General features: G+C 65.9%; 1 protein-coding gene across 15 annotated transcripts in view; it reads right to left on the bottom strand.

Annotated features, from left to right (window-relative positions):
• CACNA1B (calcium voltage-gated channel subunit alpha1 B) overlaps positions 1-23,135 on the bottom strand; it is a 125,686-nt gene that overhangs the window by 29,827 nt on the left and 72,724 nt on the right. For 5 of the 15 annotated variants that reach the window (XM_036022523.1, XM_036022522.1, XM_036022529.1 and 2 more), the window contains 16 exons: positions 22,380-22,509; positions 22,088-22,147; positions 21,213-21,319; positions 20,670-20,681; positions 19,179-19,275; positions 17,861-18,021; positions 15,626-15,763; positions 14,787-14,988; positions 14,418-14,582; positions 14,100-14,210; positions 13,712-13,795; positions 7,380-7,385; positions 4,146-4,262; positions 3,823-3,888; positions 2,424-2,515; positions 462-606 (listed from right to left, as the gene is read on the bottom strand). In XM_036022523.1, the coding sequence (XP_035878416.1) occupies positions 462-606; positions 2,424-2,515; positions 3,823-3,888; positions 4,146-4,262; positions 7,380-7,385; positions 13,712-13,795; positions 14,100-14,210; positions 14,418-14,582; positions 14,787-14,988; positions 15,626-15,763; positions 17,861-18,021; positions 19,179-19,275; positions 20,670-20,681; positions 21,213-21,319; positions 22,088-22,147; positions 22,380-22,509 (1,693 nt within the window). The remainder of the gene's footprint in view (positions 1-461; positions 607-2,423; positions 2,516-3,822; positions 3,889-4,145; positions 4,263-7,379; positions 7,386-13,711; positions 13,796-14,099; positions 14,211-14,417; positions 14,583-14,786; positions 14,989-15,625; positions 15,764-17,860; positions 18,022-19,178; positions 19,276-20,669; positions 20,682-21,212; positions 21,320-22,087; positions 22,148-22,379; positions 22,510-23,135) is intronic. The other 10 variants (XM_036022528.1, XM_036022527.1, XM_036022536.1 and 7 more) reach the window with 3 other exon arrangements.

Genomic DNA, 23,135 nt, shown 5'->3' with positions numbered 1-23,135 from the left:
CGCCCTCACGCTGCAGCCTGGCGGCACTGACACGCTCCCTGCGACCCTGCTCTAGGCCACTGCCACCCACTGTCCCTGCTCCCTCCACGCTCCCCTGACCGGGAGCAGCAGCAGAACAAGGCCCTGACGGGGCAGACAGACTATGTCCCACCCCTGCTCTCGTCCCCCAGAGGCTCCCGATGACCTGGAATGAAATCCAGTCTGTTGCCAGCCCAATGACTGCTCCGACCAAACCCCATGGGCTCCACACGGCTCAGCCCCTGCACCAAGGCAGGGCCTGACACCCGTGGCGCAGCAGCCAGGGCAAGGCTCTGTGGCGCTCACCGCTGGGTGGTCCCTTCAGGGCGCATAAGGTGGTCATGTCTGAAGAATCAGCTCGCAGTGTGACCCAGGTCATGAGACGGGGCCCCAAGAAGGACTGAGATGGGACACGGGCCAGGCGGGCACCACGGCGAACTCACCAGGAAGGAGCATAGGAAGATGAAGGAGACAAAGTAAAAGTAGGCGAAGTCGCTGCCGCACTCAGTGGCGTTGGCGTGCTCATCACAGGCCTGGTTGCTGAGACAAGACAGCATGATCTCGTGCCAGGCCTCGCCGGTGGCGCTCCTGAGGAGAGGGGCGTGGTGAGGCCTGGGTACCCGCCCACAGAGAACCACAGCCAAGAGGGCTGGGTAACAGGCGGCTCCTTCCAGAACACAGCCCTTGGGCAGCAGGCCTTCCAATGGCTCGTTTCAATACAAAAGCAACCCAGAGGCCAGGAGGCCAGGAGGGAGCCACGCCAGGCACCCCACCAGGCACTACAGAGCCACCTTGGCCCGCCAGACTTCCCGCCCCCTCACGGCCGGCCCGGGCCCTCCAGCCATCACCTGCCTCCTGCCTGTCCCTCTCACCACATCCTGTCCGTCCATCAGCTCATCTCCCAGCGAGAAACAAACCTTAGCACTTCCTGCCACCCGGGCTCAACAGCAACTGCCACCCTGAGTTGTTGCAGTCTCTTCCCAACACCTGCCCCGTCCCGCAGCCTGCAGGTCCATGAGAAACAGGCCAGGTGTCGCCACTCACAGCAGAAGCCGAGATCATGTGACTGCCCACAGCCCCATGGGGCCTGCTGCCTGCCCTTCCGGACCCCGAAGACCATCCTGCTCAGCCACGCCAACCGCGCTGGCCTCCACTGCTCCCTGAACTCGCCTCAAACCCCCCACCTTGTGCAGCCACGTGAAGGGCCCCCCAAGGCAACCAGCCACAGAGGCCAGGTGCACAGTAGAGCCACAGGCGGGCCAGAGGCCTGGGTCCCCTCTGTGCACCTGTGTGTCTCGCCCGGGCAGAAGCTGGGCCCAGTGCCCACTGATGGTGACCAGGGACGAGGGGCCTTCTGCAGGGAGGTAGTTCAGCCTGTGCCACGCCTGATTGGTGAGGGTGCCCACATGTGACCCGAGGATCCAGGAGGAAGAGAGACCTTTGAGACTGAAGGCTTGAAACCCAGACCCACACCTGAGGCATGCCTCGGATTTTTCATGGCGCGGGGAGGGATATCAGTGACTGAGAAGAATTACTGGTCTAGCCAAAGTTCAGAGGACAGAGGCCATGTGGAGCAAGTGCAGGCCTCAGGGGACTTGCTCCTCTGAAACAGAGACGGAGGGTCAGAGGGCTGTCCCCACGCAGCTCAGCCCACCCAGTGAGGTCGGAGGTTGCCCCCAGCCAGAGAAGAACTGGAGCTGGGCCCAGGGCAGACCCGCAGCAGCCCAACTCAGAAACCCTCAGGCAGGTGGGCAGGGTCTGACATCCCTCTACCAAGCTCTTCCTTCCTGCTCGTCACAGGGTGGGGGACACTCTGGAGGCTGCAAGACACAGCACCTCCCCATCCCTTGTGCCCCCTCCTCTGTTCTCATACTGGGAACATCAGCAGCCCCCAGCCTCAGAAGAGCCTGAGAACAGCGGGACTGGGGTGCTGAGGCCATCCTCCTGGGAGGCCTGAGCCTGAAACAACCCTGTGCCCCTTGGGGCTCCACCAGGGGGCTGGGCTGCCCCCAGAGCCTAGGGCATGGAGCAATGGAGGCGAATGGAGATGCCTCCAACTGGCAGTGTGGGCCCACCAGGGCCTTGGGTCACTGAGCTCTACCCCGTGTCACAGGCGGCTCCCTGCTGCCCAGCTTCTCCGAGCCCACGGGTCCCTGCAGTCAGGAAGGTGCGAGACCAGAGGGCCTGAAGCCAGCACACCATCCAAGGCCCTGCGGGTGTGTCTGTCCTCCCAGACCTCTGTGGCGGCAGCCTCTCAGGTGGCCTCTCAGCTGCAGCCCGGAGCAACAACAAGGTGGGGAGGCCCACCCGGCTCAGGCCCCCAGGTGACCTGTCTGCAGGGCGTTCCCTGCCCAGGAGCCCTTAGGAGCAGACAGCAGAACAAGGCCACCTCCCACACCACACACCTGAACAGCAGCATCAAGGCTTGCAGAAACGTCCGGAAGTTGTTGTGCCTGTTGATGCTGGTGTCATCGTCCAGAGCGATGTTCCCGAACACCTGAAACGGGAGCGCAGGCTACAGGCCAGCCCGCTGCTCCTGGAGCCGGGGCCGGGGCCGGGCACAGAGGGTGTGCGTGCGACCGGCGACAGGGGCTGCCTGGCCGACTGCCCCTGGGTCGGGGGAGGGCCCAGAGGAAGCCTCCTGTGGGCCAGGTGACCTCCAGGAGGGGTACCAGGAGCCCGGCAGACAGCCTCGGTCGGCACACAGGACTGTGCCGGCAACTGCTCTGGTAGGTCCGTCCACAGCTTCTTTCCAAATTTCTGGGCAAATACCACCATGGGCTTTTTCTATGTTTCAGTTTATTTTCTTTCAAGGTTCAAAATGCGAATGTGTCAGTAACCGTTCTTAGCTTAAAATCTGGAATCTAAAGTCCTGGCTGGTGTGGCTCAGTGGATTGAGCACAGTCCTGTGAAACAAAGGGTTGCTGGTTCGATTCCCAGTCAGGGCCCATGCGTGGGTTGCGGGCCAGGTCCCCAGTAGGGGGACGCACGAGGTGCAACCACACATGGATGTTTCCCTCCCTCTCTTTCTCCTTCCCTTCTCTTCTCTCTCAAAATAAATAAATAAAATCTAATTTAAAAAATCTGGAATCTAGCTGGAAAATGTATGAATTGTAACAATCCATGAAAAGCAAACCCCCCGACTTTATGTTTCTGCAAAGCCGGCCCACAGCAGGAATAGCGTGCTCGTCTCAGAGTGTCAGGTTCGGCCCCTGGGAAGCAGGACGACTCTTCAGTACCAGACGGACTTCAAGCTCCTGTGCTCAGCTCACCTTTAACACACTGGCCTTCCCACCACATCCCCCTCTGGGCCCACCTGCCTGCCACCCCTCCGTGGGAAGTGGCCAGATGACAGAGGTTTGTAATGGGGACACTGCTCTTATCTTTTCCATTTTCCTGAATAATGGACACAGCGTTCCCTGGCCGAGTGAAGACAGACTGCATTGTGCAAGGTAGACGTGACATACGCCGGGAAGGGATCTGACCCTGTGAACTTCAGCCACCTGTCCCCGCAAAGGAGTGGAGGGCTGTCCCTCGGAACTGCTGCCAGACCAGGGCAGTGACCAGCTGCTGCTCCCCCAGCCGAGCTCGGATACTCAACACCTTGGGGCCCAGCGGCCCCTCCACCATGCACCTGGGACACCCCCAAGAGCAGGCGCTCCTCATCCACACCAGTCTCTCTCAGGGTCAGGCTCCCCAAGTGCTTACGTGGCACCTGCTCACAGAAGTGTCTAAGTGTCAGCCCGCCACTACTCCCCTGAGGGCCATGGCCTGGCCCTACTGCGGCCCAGCGGGCGTGCGCACCTGCATGCCGATGATGGCGTAGATGAAGAACAGCATGGCGATCAGCAGGCACACGTAGGGCAGGGCCTGTGGGGCGCGGGGAGGGGGTCAGCCCCGGGTCTGTGGGCAGACGGACCGACCCCAGACCCACCCCGCTGGCCAAGCCCCTCCCCCAGGCGACTGCCTGGTTCCTCCGGCGAAGCAGCAAGGCCCACCCAGAGTGCTGGGAGTGTCGACAGTATACTCTCCGGATGATGTGCGAGTCCTCAGAAACAAGACCGGGACGGCGGGTGCTGACAGGTGTGCACACCGGCCCCAGCCCTCCGAGCCGGGCCGGGCCTCACCTTGAAGGACTGCACGAAGGTCCAGAGCAGGATGCGGATGGTATAGCCCTGGCGCAGCAGCTTGATGAGCCGGGCGGCGCGGAAGAGGCGCAGGAAGCTGAGGTTGATGAAGTTGTTCTGTGGAGAGAAGGTCGTTCTCTGACCTCCCAAGGTCAGCCTCTGGCTCGTCAGTGGCAGCCGAGCTGCTCCCCACCCACCTCCCCCAGCACCCTGGTGGTCCCGAGAGAAAGGTGGGTGGAGAGAGAGATTAAAACAAAGTCATCGCATCGGTCTAAGCAGCTGTCAGCCACGAGAAACCCTTCCGTGAAGCGTGTCGTCACAAACCCATTCTCATGCAGCAGGTCAGAGGACCGACCCCCCCTGCTGGGAGGGACAGAGAGGTCTCCCAAGTGGCTCCCTGCTGCCGGGTGGGGCTGCTGTCACCTGTGTGGGGCACCACCGACAGTCCGGGCGCTGCGCAGGGCTGCTTCTCCCAGGAGCGCCTCTGAAGGGGCCTGCCCTCCCATGGTGGCCTCACCCTGCCCTTCCCCACACAGCCAGCGAAGCCCCCGCCCGTGGGTCCCCGCAGGGCAAACACGTGCTTTGGGGCCTCTCCCACCCCTTGCAGACAGGTCGCCCAGGAGGTGAGTGCGAGGTCCTGCTGCTCGCACCATGGAAGCCACCTGGCGATCCACAAACAGGTCTCTGCTCCGGACGACCCGGGACACCTACCACTGCTCTCTCCTCCAAGGGGTGTGAAATCCACAGAAATAAACCAACACGCTCTGTCTTCCACAGAGAACCTGGGACTGAGGCTTCCACCTGGCCAGGGACACTGTGAATTATCAGTGCCTCCCTCTTGGAGCCAGGCCTGGGCAGTGTCCCTGAGAAGTTGGGGTGTATGTGGACCAGGCTGCTTCCCACACCCGTCTGCTGAGACTGAGGCCATGCAGCCCGAACGAGGGCAGTTTCCTGTTACTATTCGACCCCCAGAGGACGGGTGGCATGGGCTCGGACAGGCTGTGCCACCGGATTCGGGGTGTGACGGAGGGCAGAACACAGAGGCTTATGGCGGCAGCATGCGGCTGGGCCTCGCTCCAGGGCTGCCTGTCTGGTTCCGTGTGACCACCCATGCCTGTGGGAGTGGCCCTCTGGCCCCGACCTGTACCTCATCTGCCACTTCCCTGGGGCGTCTGCACTATTAGGGGCTGACCTCTTGGTTCCCAGCGGGTGGCGGGGACCTGGCCTCTGCTGGGGAGTGACCTGTGGCTGAACAGCACACAGCTTGCAGGAGGATGGGTTTTGGACAGTGATGTGGGATGGGGGGTTCAATAGGCTGAGGGGCAGCCAACTGTGGTCCAGGCCAGCGAGAAGCAGACGTGGACCTCCAGTGGGACCCAGGGGTGCGGGCTGCGCACAGCTCCCTCACTTGTGCCGGCGAGGGAGCCCCGAGGGTATACGCTGGCCAGGAGATGCCTCGCCCCATCTGTGGCCCAGGGCCAGGGCCCTGAGGACTCTTGACCGGCTGGTCTCCTCAAGAGGATGGCACAGGGGTGCATGGGACCACTGTGCGTGGGGCAGGATAACACAGCCCATTGAGGGGGGCAGCCAAGTGCCTGCCCGCAGAGCCCTCCACTGGGAAACCACCTGCTCAGGTGGGTGCAGAGCGGCCAGGAGGTGCTAACAGTCAGCACCCGCCTGGCTCTGAGCAGTCGGCCCAGGCAGCCCGCAGACAGATTTCAGGAAGGTCCCGGGGTGATGCTGACTCCAGGGTGAGAAGGCAGGCTACGTGCTGAGGAGGCAGGGGCTTGTCCATTCCGCTAGCTCCCACCCCTGCCCAGGCTTCTTTCTTGGGGCTCAGGGGGCACTCAGGAGAGGGGTGAGGTGGCAACAGACAGACAGCCCTGGAGAGCCATGAGGACGGACGGTGAGAGCACACAGATGCTCCAAGCACGGCATGAGAGGTGGGAGGCAGGGTAGCCGCATGCAGGGTGGGGCAGCGCACGGCAGCCTCCCTACAGCTGTGCACGGTCTCCTCTGGCCTCAGCCCCACCCCCTGGAGGTGGACACACCCGCCCTGCCCCCAGAGTCCATGGCTTCTGTGGCACCGGGAGCAGCTGCACCTACTTCAAAGCCAGACCCTGGCTTACTGCGCCCACCCAGATCGGCAAAGGCCTGGGGAACCGCAGGGCGCCTCTTCACCCCCTCAATGTGGTGGATGTGGTGGACCCACACAGGGGTCCCCTGCCCAGGTAGGGAGGGGTCACTGAAAATGGGGCTTAATAGCCCACGGGGCTGTGAAACACCCCACAAGGTGATGGGCTAACCCCAGAACGCCGGCGTCCCCCAGGTCCAAGCACAACACTGCTTCCAACCAAGGTCACAGCCAATCGGGGCCCCCTGAGACCCGAGCAGGTGTGCCGGGGCGAGGTCGGCCATGTGCGGAAGCCCCTCTCCTGCTCAGCCGGTCTTGGGGGGGCCGACAGGGAAAGAGACTCTGTGCCCAGACCCGCGTGCCCACCACCGCACGGGGGTGCCGAGCGGCACGCGTCGGAGCCTGGGCAGCATCAGCTGTCGTTCTCCAGGCTGGTTTCCCATCCGGTCGGGGCACGCTTTCCTGGAAACACCCACTGTCTGTGGTGGGCACTGTGAACTTGCTGCTTCATCTGACTTTCCAGGCGCAGCCTGGGTGCCGTCTGTTCCCCAACCCTGCTCTCCTCTCGATGTTCCTACACACCTGGTGGAGGCCCGAGGTCAGCCCCCCGGGTCCCCCGCTCAGCGACCAGGAGCGCACACGCTAACCTGAGGCGCCTGGGCAGCGAGCCCTGCGCTCCGACGTGCCCAGGGACGGGCCCTCTTCCTCCACAGCCAGGTCTCATATGACCTCCTGAGTCACCGACACAGGGCCTCAGTGCCCAGCCCTGGCCCCAGGCCGACCTGGTATGGGAGGGTCTGCAGGAAGGAGACCAGGGAGACTTGGGCAGACAGAACCTTCTGCGTCTGCCAGTGGAGCTGGCGACAGAAACCATGGACTCTGTGGGGAGCAGGTCCAGACTCACGTCCCGTGAAGCCTCCCCGGCTCTGAGCGGACCCCCGCAGGAAGGACTGTCCCAGCCCGGAAGCCCCTGGGGACCGTGCACGCGGCCAGGATGAGTGCAGCCGGCTCTGACCACACGCCTGAGGGCTCTGGGGACACAGCCAGGCAGAGCAAGCAAAGCAAGGAGACTTAAGAACCGTTAGAGTCAGGAGACCAACCGTTTCCTATGTGTGATGTTTTCATGGATGGATGTTTGCGCATTATTTACAAATTGGGGCGTTCGAGCAGCAGGCGCGACATGCAGACGGAGACACGGTGTTCGCAGTGTGTGTTGGTTGGGTGGCGTGAGTCAGCAGGTAGGTTAGGGTGAATCAAGAACAAAAAACAGAAAACAAGGAGAAAATGAGTCATCAACACAAGCAAAACCGAAACTCCGAATACTTCGCTGGAAAATTCTAGCATTTTGGTAAACTGGGTATTTTCCTTAAAATGCACCAAAGCAGAGCTTTGGAATCCGTGAGTTCTGCAGACAGAGGTGCTCATTTGCATTCCTGTTTGTAATGCAAATTCGGAATGAGGCACAGGCACTGATTTATTTCCAGGCAAAGAAATCAATGTCAGTCTTGAGCTTGGAGTGCTTCCTCCACTTGACCCCGGTTGGGACTGCCACTGCAGCCCAGCGTGCTTTTCAGTCGGGGGTGGGGACTGACACTCATGTTTTTGCCAAAGGAAAAAAAGAGTGCGCTCGAGAGTGATGTATGAGGTGACTACAGATGGGGGGAGGACACCACGAACCCGCAGGGCGGCTTCCTCCTGTCTGTTTCCTCTGCCGGCGAGGGGTGAGAGGTCCTGCGCCCGCGCCGGCGAGGGCAGTGAGCTTGCACGCCACCCACCTCTCGGCCCGCCCACCGGCCCCGCGGGGCCTGCAGAGCGACCACCAGCCACCTGGGCTTCGAGCGTCCGGCTGCTGAGGGACAGGCGCTGGGCTCCCAGGCACGCGCTGCAGGTCTCTCTGGGGGCGGTTTCCGGTCTACGCCGGCGGCCGGGTACCCTGCCTGCCTCTCCCTGGAGACCCTCCAGCACTGCCCCCTCCGGCGAGGACACACACGCACAGAAGCCCCCAGAGTGGCACCCGCGCGGGTGGGAGCTCGGTGTCTGCGTCCCTTCACTGGGGGCCGGATGTCCCGTGAGGAGCGCTGGGGAGGGACAGCCTCTGGGCAAGGCCACAGCGCCACAGGCTGGGGACAACACTGATTTTTTTTGGAGTAAATAGCGGCTTTCAGCCTTTTGCCTGGATTATTCAGATCATTCCATTTTAAAAGCCCTGAAACGCACCCCATAGAAAAGACTGTAAACAGATATGTACACACGGTTAGAAGGAAGGTAGTAAGATGTCCACATACTCATCGCCCGGCTGAGGGAACCACCTGACCGTCGTCGTTTCTGCAGCCCCTGCTGTCTCCCTCCCTCCTGCCCGGTCGAGCACTTGCCCCTAATTCTCGAGAACAGTTGTCTGTCTCTGTTGTTTTACCACGAACTCTTAAAATGGGTCTCCTTGACCACCCTTGACCTTGGTGCTGGGACCATGCCGTGAGCACCCGTGGACGTGGGCTGCCTGTGCGTGGACTGTGGGCAGAAGCCCTGCTACTGCCATTAGCTCACGTGTGTGCACATCGCCACGTGCGCGGACATGGCTCCGGCGCGCAGACCTGGCTGAGGCTGCTGGGCTTCGGCCAGCCCGTGCCCGGCGGCACTCACGCCGGCAGGGGCACTGTTAGGTTTCGCTTGGACAAACCGGCATCTCCGTGTCGTTTCACTTCGTATTTCTTTGGCTACAGACACTGCTGAGCATCTCTTCCTACACCAACTGGTCATTTATGCTTTTCTGTAAAATCCCATTCAGGCCACTTGCCACCTTCACACTTGGGTGTGTCTCCTGTTGGCTCACGGAAGAGCCTGGCGCACTCTGGACACTCACCGTGGCCCACAGTTCCAGAAGCCTGTGCCCTCTGGCCACGCCTCTGTCCCCACACGCTGTTGCACCTGGAACTCAGCTGCCCCCTGACCAACCTCACCGCTCCGACACCGCCTGCACGCACATAGCCCCCGACCTTGTCACCGGCCTGGACCCCCGCCAAGCGCCAGGCCCCCCATCCAGCTGCCTTTCAGAAGTCAGATCACACCTGTGTCAGCTTATTGCTTCCCATCTCAGCTGGCAGTGGGCCATCCTTCCGAGTGCTCAGACTGAGGTCGGTCACTCTTGCCTCAGCTTCACGCCCATCCCTGTCCATGGGCAGCTGTGAGCCTGACCCCCAGTCAGCCCTGCTCCTCTGCCCGGCTCTTGGCAGCTGCGCTGGACTGCACCCACACCCACCGCCAGCACCCCCATCTTTCCCCTGAAACAGTTCCCAGGCCAGGACACGGGCCCCCTCGCCCCCGCAGCAGCGCCAACCAGTGGCAGACAGCCTCTGGGAAAACACCCCGGCCACTGGAAACCCAAAGGGACCCACTGCAAGGCCCTCCCTGCCCATCGTCCTTCCCCCAGCGCAGCCTCAGGCTCAGTGTACCAGTCTTTGCACCAGTCTCCCTGCTCGGCCCCCTCACAAGCCCAGGAGCCCGCAGTCGGAAGTCGCCACCCCAGTGACGTCCTGTCCGGACGCACTGCCAAAGCCCCCCACCCCATGCCTCTCCGGCGCCTCCCACAAGAATGAGGCTCCAGAAGGGCGGAGGTGCTGACCTCCAACACGTGCCGGCGCCTCGACACGACTTGGAAAGGTAGAAATGAAGGGACGGGAGGCCAGTGTCCCCTGCTCATGGACCGCCCTTCCTCCTTCGACCTACAGACGCTCTTCACTGCAGTTCTTGCTTCTGTTTTGGCTGGGGCTTACAGATCAGTCCGTATCCCAAGGGCTTAAAGATATTCTCTGTGTTTTCTTCTAAGAGTTTTAAAGACCTGCTTCTTATACTTCAGCCTTTTCATCCAGCTGAAGCAGATTTTTTGGGACCAGTGTGAGCCGAGACCCGACGTCCACCTCCCCACGTCAACCACGGATCCCACTGAGCTCCACACGTGCTAGGCTCTGACCCCGGCTCGGCTCCTCCCAGGCCAGCAGCTGCGACTTCCCGTCACTTCCTGGCGGGAGCAGCCGCCTCCCACACCCCCGGTAGCACCTTCTCCTTCTTAGGTATCTTGATGTGGGGGCTTTTGCTCCTTCTTATAAATTTTAGAAGCAGCTCGTCAAGTTCCAAAACAGACAGACAGACAACATCACTGGTATTCTGATGGAAATGGCCTTGAGCCTGTAGGTCCACGTGGGGGAAACTGCCATCTGTCTGAAACAGACGCTACTCGCTAACTAACGTAAACGACGCCATCTGTTTAAGTCTCCTTGCTCTCTTCCCACGAAGCTCAGTCTTCCTCCTCGCCTCGGCCTCCCGAGACTCTGGGCCTCGGCCCTGCAGCGTGAAGTGACGCGCCGCCTCAGCTCCTCTGCCACGGGCGGCGTGTCCTCTCCTTCCGTCTGCTCACGGGACGAGGGTTCACGGGGCACCCACAGCGTGGCAGGCGCGACTCCCAGCGGGGAGCCAGACAGCCGAGCCCGGGCGCTCGCTCCCTCTCTGGGCTGGCGGGGGCCCGGGCGGCAGCGCCAACGGGAAGGGCTGCCCACAGCCCTCACCGTCCTCTTCCGGCTCACAAGGGCATTCTCTCCGAACTTTGCCATTGCAGACAGCGTGTGCGTGGGGACCTTGGTAACTGCTCTTCGTCAGCTCAATGACTGCTAAGTTGCTCTTCACCGTGAATAAAATGTGTACTCACTTGGGCGTCTCCTCGGCAGCCACGACCAGACCGCATAGCAGCCGGCTCAGCCACAGCTCTGAGGCAGAGCCCCGTGTCCGGGGCGAGCCTGTCCTCTCTCCCCGGGAGGCGGGCCGGTTCGCAGAGTGCGGTTCGGAATTCCACGTCGGCGTGACCGGGGGGCGTGGGCCACAGCCCTCCCTTCTCTCTCTGTCTGTTTAAAATCGGCCGCGTGCAAACAGGGAGTGCTCCCCATGTCCTGTCCTCTGCAGAAACCTGTGCAGGACTGGGGGGTCTCTCCTTACATCTGGGGGGGGGGACGTGCAAAACGAGCCGGCCAGCACTGTGAGTGGCGCGGGCACACAGGCGCAGCGGCCCCGTGCGAGGCTGTGGTGCACAGAGACACTGCGGGGGCCCGGGTGACAGTCCTACAGACGCCTGCAATTCTGGAGCAAGGCTGTGTCCCCAGTGAGGGGGCCGCCCCGCCAGCCTGGCGACTGTCTGTCCATGAGGCCGCGTGTCCGTGGCACCGCAGCCTGTCCTCCTGAGCACAGCCCACGCACAGTGCAGGCGCCACACCAGGACTGGACCCCAGCAGGACACAGGGCTCAGTCCAACACCGCTGGCCCGCACCCCACACCTGGCACCTCCTCCTCACTCATCCCCCCACCCCCCGCACCTCCAGTGATCCTCCTGGGAACCTGGTTCGGGGAGGGGCTGATTGGACTCGTGGGTGCAGGCCCCACAAGAACCCACAGCACAGACCGCAGTGCTCTGGGTGCTGGGCCTGAGCGGCCATGGCGTGTGGAGAAGCAAGCCGCCCGGGGTCAGGGTGATAGGGCCCCAGGCATGGGGGGAGGCCTCCAGACCAACCCGAGCAGGTCTGCACACACACAGGTGCCCCACTGAGGGCTCGGGCTGCAGGGCCCCGATGCCAACAGGCATCTGCAGCCCAGTGCTCCCGGGGGCCCACGGAGGACCGACCGCAAAGGCCCAGGCGGAGGCCCCGCCTGGGCCCAGCAGCTGGGCTCTGTCTAGCAAGGCTCGGTGGCTGCAGTCCGGGCAGCACACACAGCCGCTGTGGGTGGAGGTCCACGAAGACTCCGCGTGTGAGGCCAACCTGCACCCTGGGGTGAGCTGCCTGATCGGGACCCTCCGCTCTGCACAGCTGTGACCCGCCTCGGCCCGGCTCTCGTGTCACGGCCACACTGGCCCGGGCCCCACACAACAGGGACCCTGAACAGCTGAGGGCGAGCACAGGGCAGCGACCACAGGACCGGCTGCGCGGCACGCTGCCCGTCACTCAGGGGACGGACAAAGTGCGAGCTTGGCGGCGTGCCTCCCATCCTTCCGCACAAACCGGCGGCCACGTCGGTGCTGGGCGTCCGGATGAAGACACACGTGGCTCAGGCGGGGAACGGGCTGGACCTAGAGGTCGCCCTGCCCACGTCCCCAAGGGACCCAGGGACGCTTCCCATCATCCCACAGGTTTCAGCGTTGGGGATCCGGAGGCCCTGGCCCGGGGGCGGGAGCACACTGTGCGCAGCGAGCACGGAGCCCGTCTCCCGGCTCTTCAGGCCAGAGGCCAGCAGGCAGAGCCGAGCGCCCACTCGGGGCAGCACGGCCATCCTTGGCGGGTCTGGGCCTCCCTAGGCCTCTCTAGACGCTCCTGGGACGCTCCTGGGACTGCTCCTGGGACTGCTCGTGACCACGATGGAACCAGGGCAGCAGCTGGAGCTGCCCGGGTGCACAGCGAGCCGGACCAGTGGGAGCCTGGCCCCAGGCCAGGGGGCTCCTGAAGGGGCGCAGGAGGACAGCGGCGACAGACATCTGCTCACACCAGCCCTCTCCTCCAAGGGGGTGACCGGCCCCACCTGGGAAGATGACTCAGGTGGACACCACGTGAGGCCTGGGCAGAGCACAGCAGGCCAGGTTGGCACACAGATGTCCCTGCCCTTGTGTGGCCTCACGAGGGTGACACCTGCTGTCCCTCCCCCCCGGAACTCGGGTTGTGGGAGCCCCTTCCTACTGATGTCTGAGGACTGAGCCCTCAGACACAGCCCTCAACCGAGGACTTAGGGGACAGAAGTCGGGGCTCCCGGCTCTGAGCCGGGACCCACCCGGTCTCAGCCCCCGACGCCGCCTCTCCTCCTCATCCCCCGACCCTCCCTGTGCCAGTTTTGCTGGAACATGCCTGTGGGCTGACCCCGCGAGCGAACCTCCCGCCCCGCCCCCGTGTCTGCTCCCGGAGAGCCCGCCGGGAAGGAAGGTGCGCTGCCGTTTAACTCCGGCGCCGTGTGCTGCACTCAGAGCAGCAGGTCCCACGGCTCAGACCCTTCGAAGCACGGCCACCCCCGCCAGCGTCCGTGCCTGTGCGGCGTGACTCACATGCGTGTGGCAAGGCCTCACCACCACTCTCGTCTAAAAGCGAAGCTGCAGTGAAACCCTCTAAGCCCTCATCGGTCCCGGTCTGCATGCTCTCGGTGCCGAGTCGTCAGACGCGCACGGACTTGAAGGGTGCTGGCCCCCCCAGCTGGTGGTCACCGCGAGCCGCCGCTGCCAGCCCGGCAGACGTTTCGGCAATGTTTTCTCACCCGGAAGGAGCGTTTTCTGAGACACACCGAGTCCCCCGACTGTGTCTGTGGCGGGGAGCCCACGGCCCAGGCTCCGGGCAGCGCTTGCCCGGAGGAGGGGCCGCCCTCCGAGAGGAAACCGCTCTGGGGCCCCGGAGTGGGGTCGAGAAACACCACTTACCGCAATCTCCGTTACTAAAATATCAGTAATACTTCCCAACACAGTCACAAAGTCAAAGACGTTCCAGGCGTCTCGGAAATAGTTCTGGGGAGAAAGAAAGGCCGTGAGGGCCCCGCCGGGAAGGGTGCCCAGAGGGGCCCTGGTCGAGAAGGGGCAAGGGGACCCCTGGGCTGCGCCGGGGGGACAGTGCAGGCCAGGCACCGCGCAGACCCCCCGTGCTCCCCTGTGCCCCCAGGAGCGGGGCGGGGGCAGGGTCGGGAGCCGGCCTCTGCCACATCACGTGAGCTCTGGGGCCCAGGGAACCCGGCTCTAGGCTCGGAGCCCCCCGAGGCCCTCTGCGGAGGGCAGCCGGGACGCAGGCAGCGGGGCCCGGGGCCCAGACACGTACCAGCACCCCGAAGGCGATGATCTTCAGCACGCACTCCATGGAGAACATGGACGTGAACACCATGTTCAGGCACTTCAGCATCAGCTCGTACTCCTCCGGCGCGTCGTAGAACTGCCCGGAACGGGAGCCGTGGGCCCGGGCTCGGCGGCCCTGGGTCCCTGCGACGGACGGGGACCCCTGTGGCTCCCGTCCCAGCACCCCCCAGCCAGGGACACCCGTCCCTGTGCCTCATGCACCCCCACTGCGGGGGCCGGGACGGACGGGCCGCACGCTGACCGGGCCGGGAGCCCCGCAGCCCCGCCCCTGGCGAGGACGCACCTTCATCATGAGCACCACGGTGTTGAGGGCGATCATGGCCATGATGAAGTACTCGAAGGGCGGCGAGACCACAAATGTCCACGTCTTGTACTGGAAGGACTGCTTGCTCTGGGGCATGTGCCGCGTCAGGGGCTTGGCGCTGATGGCGAAGTCGATGCAGGCTCTCTGCTCGGGAAGGGCGGCGCCTGCGGCTCAGCCTCCTCCGGGGCCCCGCCGCCCCCCGGCCCGCCTGGCCGTGCGGGGCGGGCCGGCAGGGACGCACACAGAGGGGCCCGAGGGCTGTCCCGTCCCCCCCCCACCCCAGGGCCCGGCCGAGCCTCAGCAGGCGGCGCACGTGCGGACGGGCCGGGGGGGGGGGGGGGCGCCCACCTCGTTCTTCTCCAGGCTGCACTCGGACATCACCTTGTCCCCCTGCTCCTGGAAGGTGATGATGATCAAGGCCACGAAGATGTTGACAAAGAAGAAGGGGAAGACCACGAAGTACACCACGTAGAAGATGGACAGCTCCATGCGGTACCCGGGGCTCGGGCCCTGCTCCTCGTAGGTGGCGTCCACGGAGTGTTTCAGCACCCTGGGCCGGGACAAGCGCCAGCGTCAGGGCACCCACGGCCCACAGCCCTGAGCGGGTCAGGACCGGCGCCCAGTGGGGCTCCCGCGCAGGAGCCCACGGACGGCCCTGCCACACGGGGCCCGGCCCCGCCCCAGGCACCGTCTCACTGGAGCCGGGCCACTTCCCTCAGGGCCGGCAGCCAGGCTGGTGGAGACCCTTGGGGCACGGACTCCAGGGCCGAGGTCCCATCCCAGCGCTCCACCCTGCTGTGCCCCACCAGGCTCGCCCTCGGCCCGCACCCGCGTCCAGGTGCACCCCAGGGCTGGGCGGGGAGCCTCCTGCCTGAGCACCCATCCTGCCTCCCCGAGACTCAGGGCGGCTCCGAACTCCCACAGCCCTCTAGCCACCAGACGGCAGCCCGCGGCCCCGCACAGGGGGACAGCCCGTCCACCCTCGGCCTCCAGCAGCTCAGAAAGACTTCCGGGTCGCCACCCTGGACTCCGAGGTCGGACGGCCTCAGGGCGGGGCGGCACCTCGCCTGGCTGGAGCCAGAGCCTCGGACGCTGTGAACGGCCACAGCCACGCAGAGCCACCCCTGCCCGCCATCCCCGGCCCCCCCGGCCCCGCCGGCCAGCCCGATGCGCGGATGAGCACTCACACGGGCCAGCCCTCCCCCGTGGACACCGTGAACAGGGTGAGCAGGGCCCAGAGCACGTTGTCGTAGTGGAAGTCGTATTTCCTCCACTGCCGCGGCTGCGCCTCCACCTCCTCCCGCTCGTAATCCAGGTACTGGCCCCTGGGGAGGGACACGGGGAGGTCAGCGGTTACGACGGGGTCCGGGCAAACCTGTGCGTCGACGGTGAAATGACTTTGGGGGAGTGCTGTCCACTCAGCGGAGAAAGGGAAGTCCCTCCCGACAGGCGGCGCTGGGACAACTGGGTGTGGACGCACAGAAGAGTGACGTGGGGCCCGCGGCCCCCATCGCACCCCAGAACCAGCCCCAGGGCCCGCGAGGCCTGCACGTGCGCTCGCGCTGAACCCGCAGCGGTCCCGGGAGGAAGCACAGGCCTCCGGTCTGCGGGCGGACCCCCAGACACCACACGGACACCGGGAGCGACAGCAGCACACCGGACGCACGGGACGCTCTCGACCACGCTCGGGTGCTCGGGGGACACCCGGGACACTGAACGGGGGGGGGGGGGACACCCAGGACACTGAATGGGCCGGAATGGCCGGAGGTCGCCGGCCCTCCGAGGGAGCCGTGTCTGGAGCACAGAAAGAACCGCCATGGCCGCCTCGGAGAAAGCCGGGTCGAGGGCCCGAGAAAACGTCTCCCCGAAGATGACAGGCAGACAGACAGACAGACGGCCGACGGGCGGGGGCAGACACACTGCAGGACTGCTCACGAGGGGGCGCACGTCAGAACCACAGAGCTGCCACCTCCACCCGCCGGGCCGGCCGCCGTGGAGCTTTGAAGAAGGAAAAGGGCGAGCACTGGGGAAGACCTGGGCACAACAGGACCCTCGCAGGCTGCTGGGGGGCGCCGGCTCCCCGGCCACTGCGGGAAACAGCCCGGCACTGCCTGAGACGGGCCCGACGGGCTGACGGAGTGGCCACAGGGCCGGCCACCTCTCCCCGAGCAAGCACCCGCTCAGAAGACGCAACAGCCCCCTCGGTCCACGCGGACCGGCGCCTGTCCACTGCCTGGGACGGCCGCGGGGACACACGAAGCACACAGGCTGGGGCGTCATGACTCCGACGTGTCCGGGACAGAAAGCCACGGAGACAGAGTACGGCCCTCAGCCACGGCTGCTGAGGGCTGGCGTGGGGGCAGGGCCCACTCTGGGCAGGGTGGGCTACCGCAGAGGACGGGAGCGTCTCGGATGGACCGTGGGGACGGCACGAGTGTCTGTGAACGTTCTGAAACCTGCAAATTGCACACTTCCAGTGGACGACTTTGATGGTATATGAATCATATCTCAGTGGCTATTTTTATGAAGAAACAAAGAATCCTGGTCTTTTCGAATACACAGTGCTGGGCTGCAGGGGCTTCCATGGACAGAAAGTTCCTCTCCAGGCCGATCGCCAATGGAAAGGCGAAAGGCAGAAGCAAAACTCCCACGGGGGCACACCGGAGGCCCCGCTCACCCTTGGGGTGGGTTTCTTACCCGGGGCGGGGTCCTGCAGGTGAGGAGTGGAAGTCAGACCCACCCCCATGGGCGCCTGGCCTGTCAGAGACGCCAAAGGCAGAGCCCCAGGTCCCACGGGCCACGGCCGCGAGTCTGCCCCAAGAGCCCGGCCCGGCCCGGCCCTGAAGGAGCAGCAGGTGGTGCACACAGAGCAAAGGGCAGCGGCCGGCACAGACACGCCCTGAAGATGGGGCCACACCAGCGGCAGGTCCACCTGGGCAAAGCCGTCACCCGGGTGCGACATCCCGACCCCCCTCCCCGGGAAGGGAGGAGGAAACGAACCCCGGGACCCCTCCCACGCTGGTGGGACTAAGTTTTCCTCAGAGACGAGGCAGCCCCCGCGAGAGGTGACACGCACAGTCCACCGCCGGCACGCACACCTGGGTGGCCCTCGGGGCCCACAGCTGCTCGTGCGGCCTCACACGGGAACCACCCCCGAGCCCGTCGGGCGCAGCAGGAAAGCACAGCGGGACCCTTGCTGTGGGGGCGAGGAAGCGGCTGGCCCGCCTCTGCTCCACGGACCCCGACGGAGCCTCCTCTGTGCTGCAGCGGGGCCGGGCCCAGGACGCGACAGCGGCCGCGGCCATGCCGCCAGGCACCCTGCTGACCTCAGGGCCAGCCCAGGCCTCCCCCATTCACAGAGCCCTGGAGCAGCGCCCCAGCATCCCCCGACGAGGCTGGTCCCTGGCCGGGGGCCCCCGTACCTGCAGTCCTGCTCCAGCTCCTTGGACTCGTCCGTGCAGTAGAAGAACTTGCCCTTGAACAGCTGCACGGCGATGACGGCGAAGATGAACATGAAGAGCATGTACACGATGAGGATGTTGAGCACGTTCCTCAGGGAGTTCACCACGCAGTCGAACACGGCCTGCGGGGCGGGGAGCACCCACGGGCTCAGGGCCTCCACGGGCCCGGGCGCGGCAGGACCCCGAGTGGCCCTGAGGCCCGTGACCGCCAGGGCACCGGCTGTCCTCCCTCTCAGGAGAGAGGATCACCTCGGGTGCGACGGTGTGGGCCGGCGCTGCAGGAGAGGTGTCCGGGGCGGGCGGGCCACAGAGCAGGGACAGCCCCAGGCCTGGCTGGCCTCAGTAAGGAGGGGCTGGCCCAGAGGGACGACAGTAGGGATGGGACACGGCCAGCCCCCAGTCCTGCTCCCAGGCCTCCCAAGGGCTGCGCTCGGCTCCTGCCCCAGGGGACAGGCGGGGACCGGACAGCGGCGATGCCGCGGCAGCTCCACTCGGGCCGCGCTGGGCGGGCCCTGCCATCGGTGCCCGCCACACTTCCTCTCAGCCCCGCCCCCACCTGGGAGCCCCGCCCTCCCTGTCCCACGGACGCAGCCCTGGCCCCCCGCTGAGCCGAGCAGACACCCCGTCCCACCTCGGGTGCAGAACGGCAGATGCCCAGCCACCTGCCGAGACAGAGCGGCCACAGCTGCCCGCACGGTGTCCGTGGGCCCCTGCCACCCCCATGCAGGCTCTGGGCAATGGGCCTCTGGCCGTGTCACCTCTGCCCCCGAGGCCAGCACCCCGCACTGCCCGAACCCCTGACTGCAGACACTGCAGGGGGTTAAAGGGCTGCAAGCACCGAGAGCGCCTCCCACGGGGCCGGGCGCAAGGGCGGCGGACCCTGAGTGCTGGAGCACACTCCCCCCTTCACCCGGAACCTCAGCCACACCCGCCTGCAGGGCCAGCCCCACAACCGCTCCAGGGCCGCACGGCAGCCGGATGAGACACTGCCCCACCTGTGCCGCAGGCTGGGAAGCAGAGCCCACAGGTCACTGCTGGGCATCAGCCCTCCTGGGGGAAGGGTCAGGGAGCGGAGGGTCCGCCCCACTGACGCCAGGCGTGGTCTGAGGAAACCCAGCGTGGGGGCCCCTCAGCTCTGTGCACCCCCACCCCCACCCACAGAAGCCACAGCAGGACAGGGCTAGTTACGTGTGCATAAATGTCCGTGCTCACATGTGTGTGCACACGGACACATGGGGACGACCCCCACACTTCTAGAGCCCTGACTCCAGGCCCCCACCTTGAGCTTAGGCAGCCGCTTGATGGTCTTGAGGGGCCGCAGGACACGCAGGACGCGCAGGGACTTGATGGTGTTGATGTCCTTCCCTTTGGATCCTCTAGAAGGAGAGCCACACATGCAGACGGCAGGCTGCACCCTGCGTCCGTCCCCACGAAGCCACCGGGGCCCGGGCTGCACTCCCCGGGGCAGAGGACCGAGGGCATGGAGGCCCAGGCCGTGCAGGCACCATGGAGGCCTCCTCCGAGTGGACGAGGGCCAGGTCAGTGGCACGGCGGGGGTGGGGGCCCCCTGATGGGAGGAGCCTGCTGCCCCAGACACTCCGGCCCCCAAACCAGCTTCTGCCTGAGTGTGGGAGGGAGAGGGAGCAGGCCGGCGGGAGCCTGCAAGGGCCTGACCTCCCGGCCTGCCCTCCCTGCAGTGCCTGACGCTCCTCCACGTGACATCAGGCAGAGGAGGAGAGGGAGGGGCAGGAGGGGCCGTCCCCAGAAGCAGGTCGAGGCCCATGAGGGTGGGCCGTGGCGGAAGGCTCAGGACGTGAGGCCCCAACACATGGTGCCCAGAGACCCCTTCTCCCCAAGTTCGGGAACCTGCCCACGGGGGAGGTGGGGTCCCCCCGTCTCCTCAGGCTCCAGGCAGGCTCCATGGGCGTGGGGCTCCCAGGCGATGCAGCCCCCCACCAGTCCCTGGGGAGCGGCGGGGCCTCCACAGTCCCATCGCACGCCCCCAGAAACGCCCACCTCCCAGGTGGGACACCCCAGCCTCTGAGCGCCGGTCAGCTTCCTCCGCCACCCCAGCATCCTAACACCACCCCCAAACCCACCCCCCAGCCTCCTGCCGAGGCCAGCGCAGGGAAGAGGGGCGGGAGAGGCCTGCCCAGGACGGCAGGGCCGCAGGCCGCAGGGGAGGGAGACCCCGTCCGGCTCCTGAGGTGGGGACGGCGCCCCGCGGCAGCAGCCCCGGGGTGGGCTGCGTTCCCAAGGGCCAGAGGCCACGCCTCCCTGCTCCAGCTCAGCTCAGCTCCTACTCTGAGGCCGCTGGGCTCAGCCTGGCCTGGGCCCTCCCTTCACTCCAGAGCCCCGACCCTGCCAGGGAGAGAGGGCCGGCAAGCCCTCGGGGGAGGGGCCGGGCCTTGCCGGGAAGCAGTCGTCCGGAGAACAGGGGGAAGGAGCCACGTGTCTGGGAGCAGACGCGGGAAGACCCGTCTGGCGTCCGCTGCCCCTGCTCGCACACCAGCTGTCCACCCAGAGCTGCCCACGGGCCCTTGTGCCCGGCCTGCAGACTCGCTCGGACAGCCTGCTCCCCACACCTCACCAGGGACTGCCCCCCCACGAGGTGCGGACATGGGGGTGCCTGGGGACGCGACTCCGGCAGCATGCAGCCCGGAAGGTGGAGAGGACGGTGGAGGCGGATGAGCGGAGGTGAGGAGGTGATGCTGCGGCCCAAGGGGCAGCTGTGATGTGGGCAGTGTGGGTGGGGGGGGGGAGGCATTACCCCATGAAGCTCCTACCGGGAGTCCAGCAACAGAAGACAAAGAGAAGAGAGTCAGTGAGGAGTCTGGCCGGGGGCAGAGGAGAGGGAGCCCCGCCCCTCGGCACCCGCGTCTCCCGGGCACCCTGATCTCTGCACCACACGCCACCTCTTCCTGGCATGACCCCCGCCCCACCCGGGCCTCCACACGGGCCTCAGCCCACCGCCACACAGGCCCAGCACAGCAGGGAACCAGAGGACACAGCCTGGAGCCCCAAGGGGGCGGCGCCCACCAGCACCCCCAGCCCTGGCTGCTGCAGGTGGGGTAGGGAACGGCGCCGCCGACACCAGAGAACAAACGAGCCGGAGACCCGCCCGCCCCGTCTGAGAGTCGGGGGCCGTGTCAGGAACACGTGGGGCTTGGGGCCCCCCACCACCACACAGGGCCCGGGCCGAAGCAGACAGGGATGGAGTAGCAGATGCCCCGGAGGCCAGCGGTGCCCCCGAACCCCGTCGCACTCCCAGGGGCTGTGGCCGGGCAGGTCCGGAGCAGAGGTGTGTACTTACGAGAAGGCGAACGCCACCAGGGCCCCACTGACCACAATGAAGTCCAGGATGTTCCACAGGTCCCGGAAGTAGGCCCCCGGGTGCAGCAGCAGCCCCAAATCAATCATCTTCAGGGGAGAAACACAGTTTAGGGGCAGGACTTTCCAGAAGAAAGGGCAGAGCCAGAGCCCAGAGTCAGGGGTTTGGAGGGAAGAATGCCGCTCCAGGCGACACCCTCCCGGGGGTGGGGCCACGGCCCAGGCCGTGTCCTGCCACGGGAAAGGCCACAGCTCAGACCTGCCCTCTGAGGGTCTGACGGGCGGCAGGAGCGGGGTCTGCCCCTCCGACAGCCCGACTGCCGCAAGCACCCTCCTGTTGCTAAGCCGAGTGACAGCACCTCATCTGCGGACGGGGCGACGGCACCTCCCCGGGGCAAGTGGGGGGCAGAGGGGACATGGAGGCACGCACAGAGGCAAAGCCACCCCGAGTGGCCCGCATGGCCCACACTGAGCTGCCCTGCACTGGGACGGGCAGGTGTGCACCGGCCCACACTGAACGCACGCCCGTGTACACACACCTGTGAGTGCACCGGCCACTTGTCGGACACCCACCCCCACCGACGGGGGGGTGTGCCCGTCGCCACCGGCACCCAAAGCGGAGCTCATGGTGAAACGCGTTCCCCACGGCCCCCGGGTGCTCCGCACGGGCGGCGGCGGTGGCAGCACCACGTGCCGGGCAGGGCAGCTCCGCTGGGGCTGACCGACGCTGTGCTGAGTCCTCGGGGCAGGGTGGCCTCCCGGGTCCTGTGCGTGCACGTGCGGGGCACACCCACCTCACGCCTTCAGGGAGGCTCCGCAAGCGAGGGCGACGGGGGTCGGGGCTCCCGGGTCACTCACCTTTATCACCATCTCGAAGGTGAACACGCCCGTGAAAATGTAGTCCAGGTACTTCAGGACCTGCCACCGAAAGGGGGGTGATTCTCAAAGGGGCCCGATGCCGGAGCCAGGGCCGCTGTGGGGGCTCTGGGTCCCCGCAGACCTCGGGGTGGACAGCCCGGCAGCCGGGGGACTTCCGCCAGGGCCCCAGCTCGGGCACATCTGCGCCCTCCCTGTCCCCCCCCCCCGCGTCCGTGACAAGGGGCTGGCCCCTGGCTCCGCCCAGCCTTCCACGGCCACCAGTGGCACGCACGTTGTTCCTGGGCGAGTCTGTCCGCACGGGGTCCTCGGCGGCCAAGGCGATGCTGCTCAGGGCGATGACCACCAGGATGACCATCTCGAAGTAGCGCATGGTCACGATGTAGTGGCAGAAGCGGCGGAGCCTGGGGGACAAAGCTCGGCTCGCCCAGGGCCCACAGGTGGGCCGGCCGGGCCCCTCCTCTGTCCCCCTCCCCCGCCCCCGTTCAGCCTCCCCGACCAGGAGCTCAGCTCCAAGTGTCGGGAGGCGGAGGCAGAGGACAGACGGCGACAGTCCTGAGAGGGCGTCCCAGGAGGAGTGACGGGGCGGCGGCAGCACCCAGGGCAGGGCCGGTGGACCGCAGCGCGTGGGCCAGCCGCACGCACACCCGGCTCCACGGAGCCCACGGGGCTGCAGGTCCGGGGCACTGGGCACGGGGCTCGGCGGGACAGCAGCACACAGTGTGGACACGAGCCAGCGGCAGCACGCTTGGTGCCGACACAGGATGTGACCCAGCAGAGGACGGCGGCCGGGGGTCAGGGAAGGCCCCTCTGCCAGGACAGTGAGGCTGGACCCGGGTGACGAGAAGGAGCAGCCATGCCAGCAGCGCGGGGCGGGCCGCCTGCCCTGCTGCGGCCCGGACGTGCCCAGCGCTCCCTCTGCAGCCCCCCCCACCCGCGCCCACCGCCCTGCAGCCCGCGGCCCCTCCTGCCGCTGACAACTCCTGTCCCCGAGCTCTTTCCAGCCGAAAGGATCGCCTGCACCCACCCG

The sequence above is a fragment of the Phyllostomus discolor genome, chromosome 3 (assembly GCF_004126475.2).
Source record: "Phyllostomus discolor isolate MPI-MPIP mPhyDis1 chromosome 3, mPhyDis1.pri.v3, whole genome shotgun sequence".
Lineage (NCBI taxonomy): Eukaryota > Metazoa > Chordata > Mammalia > Chiroptera > Phyllostomidae > Phyllostomus > Phyllostomus discolor.
The sequence above is the reverse complement of the archived record's forward strand: the minus strand, read 5'-3'. Positions and strand labels throughout refer to the sequence as shown.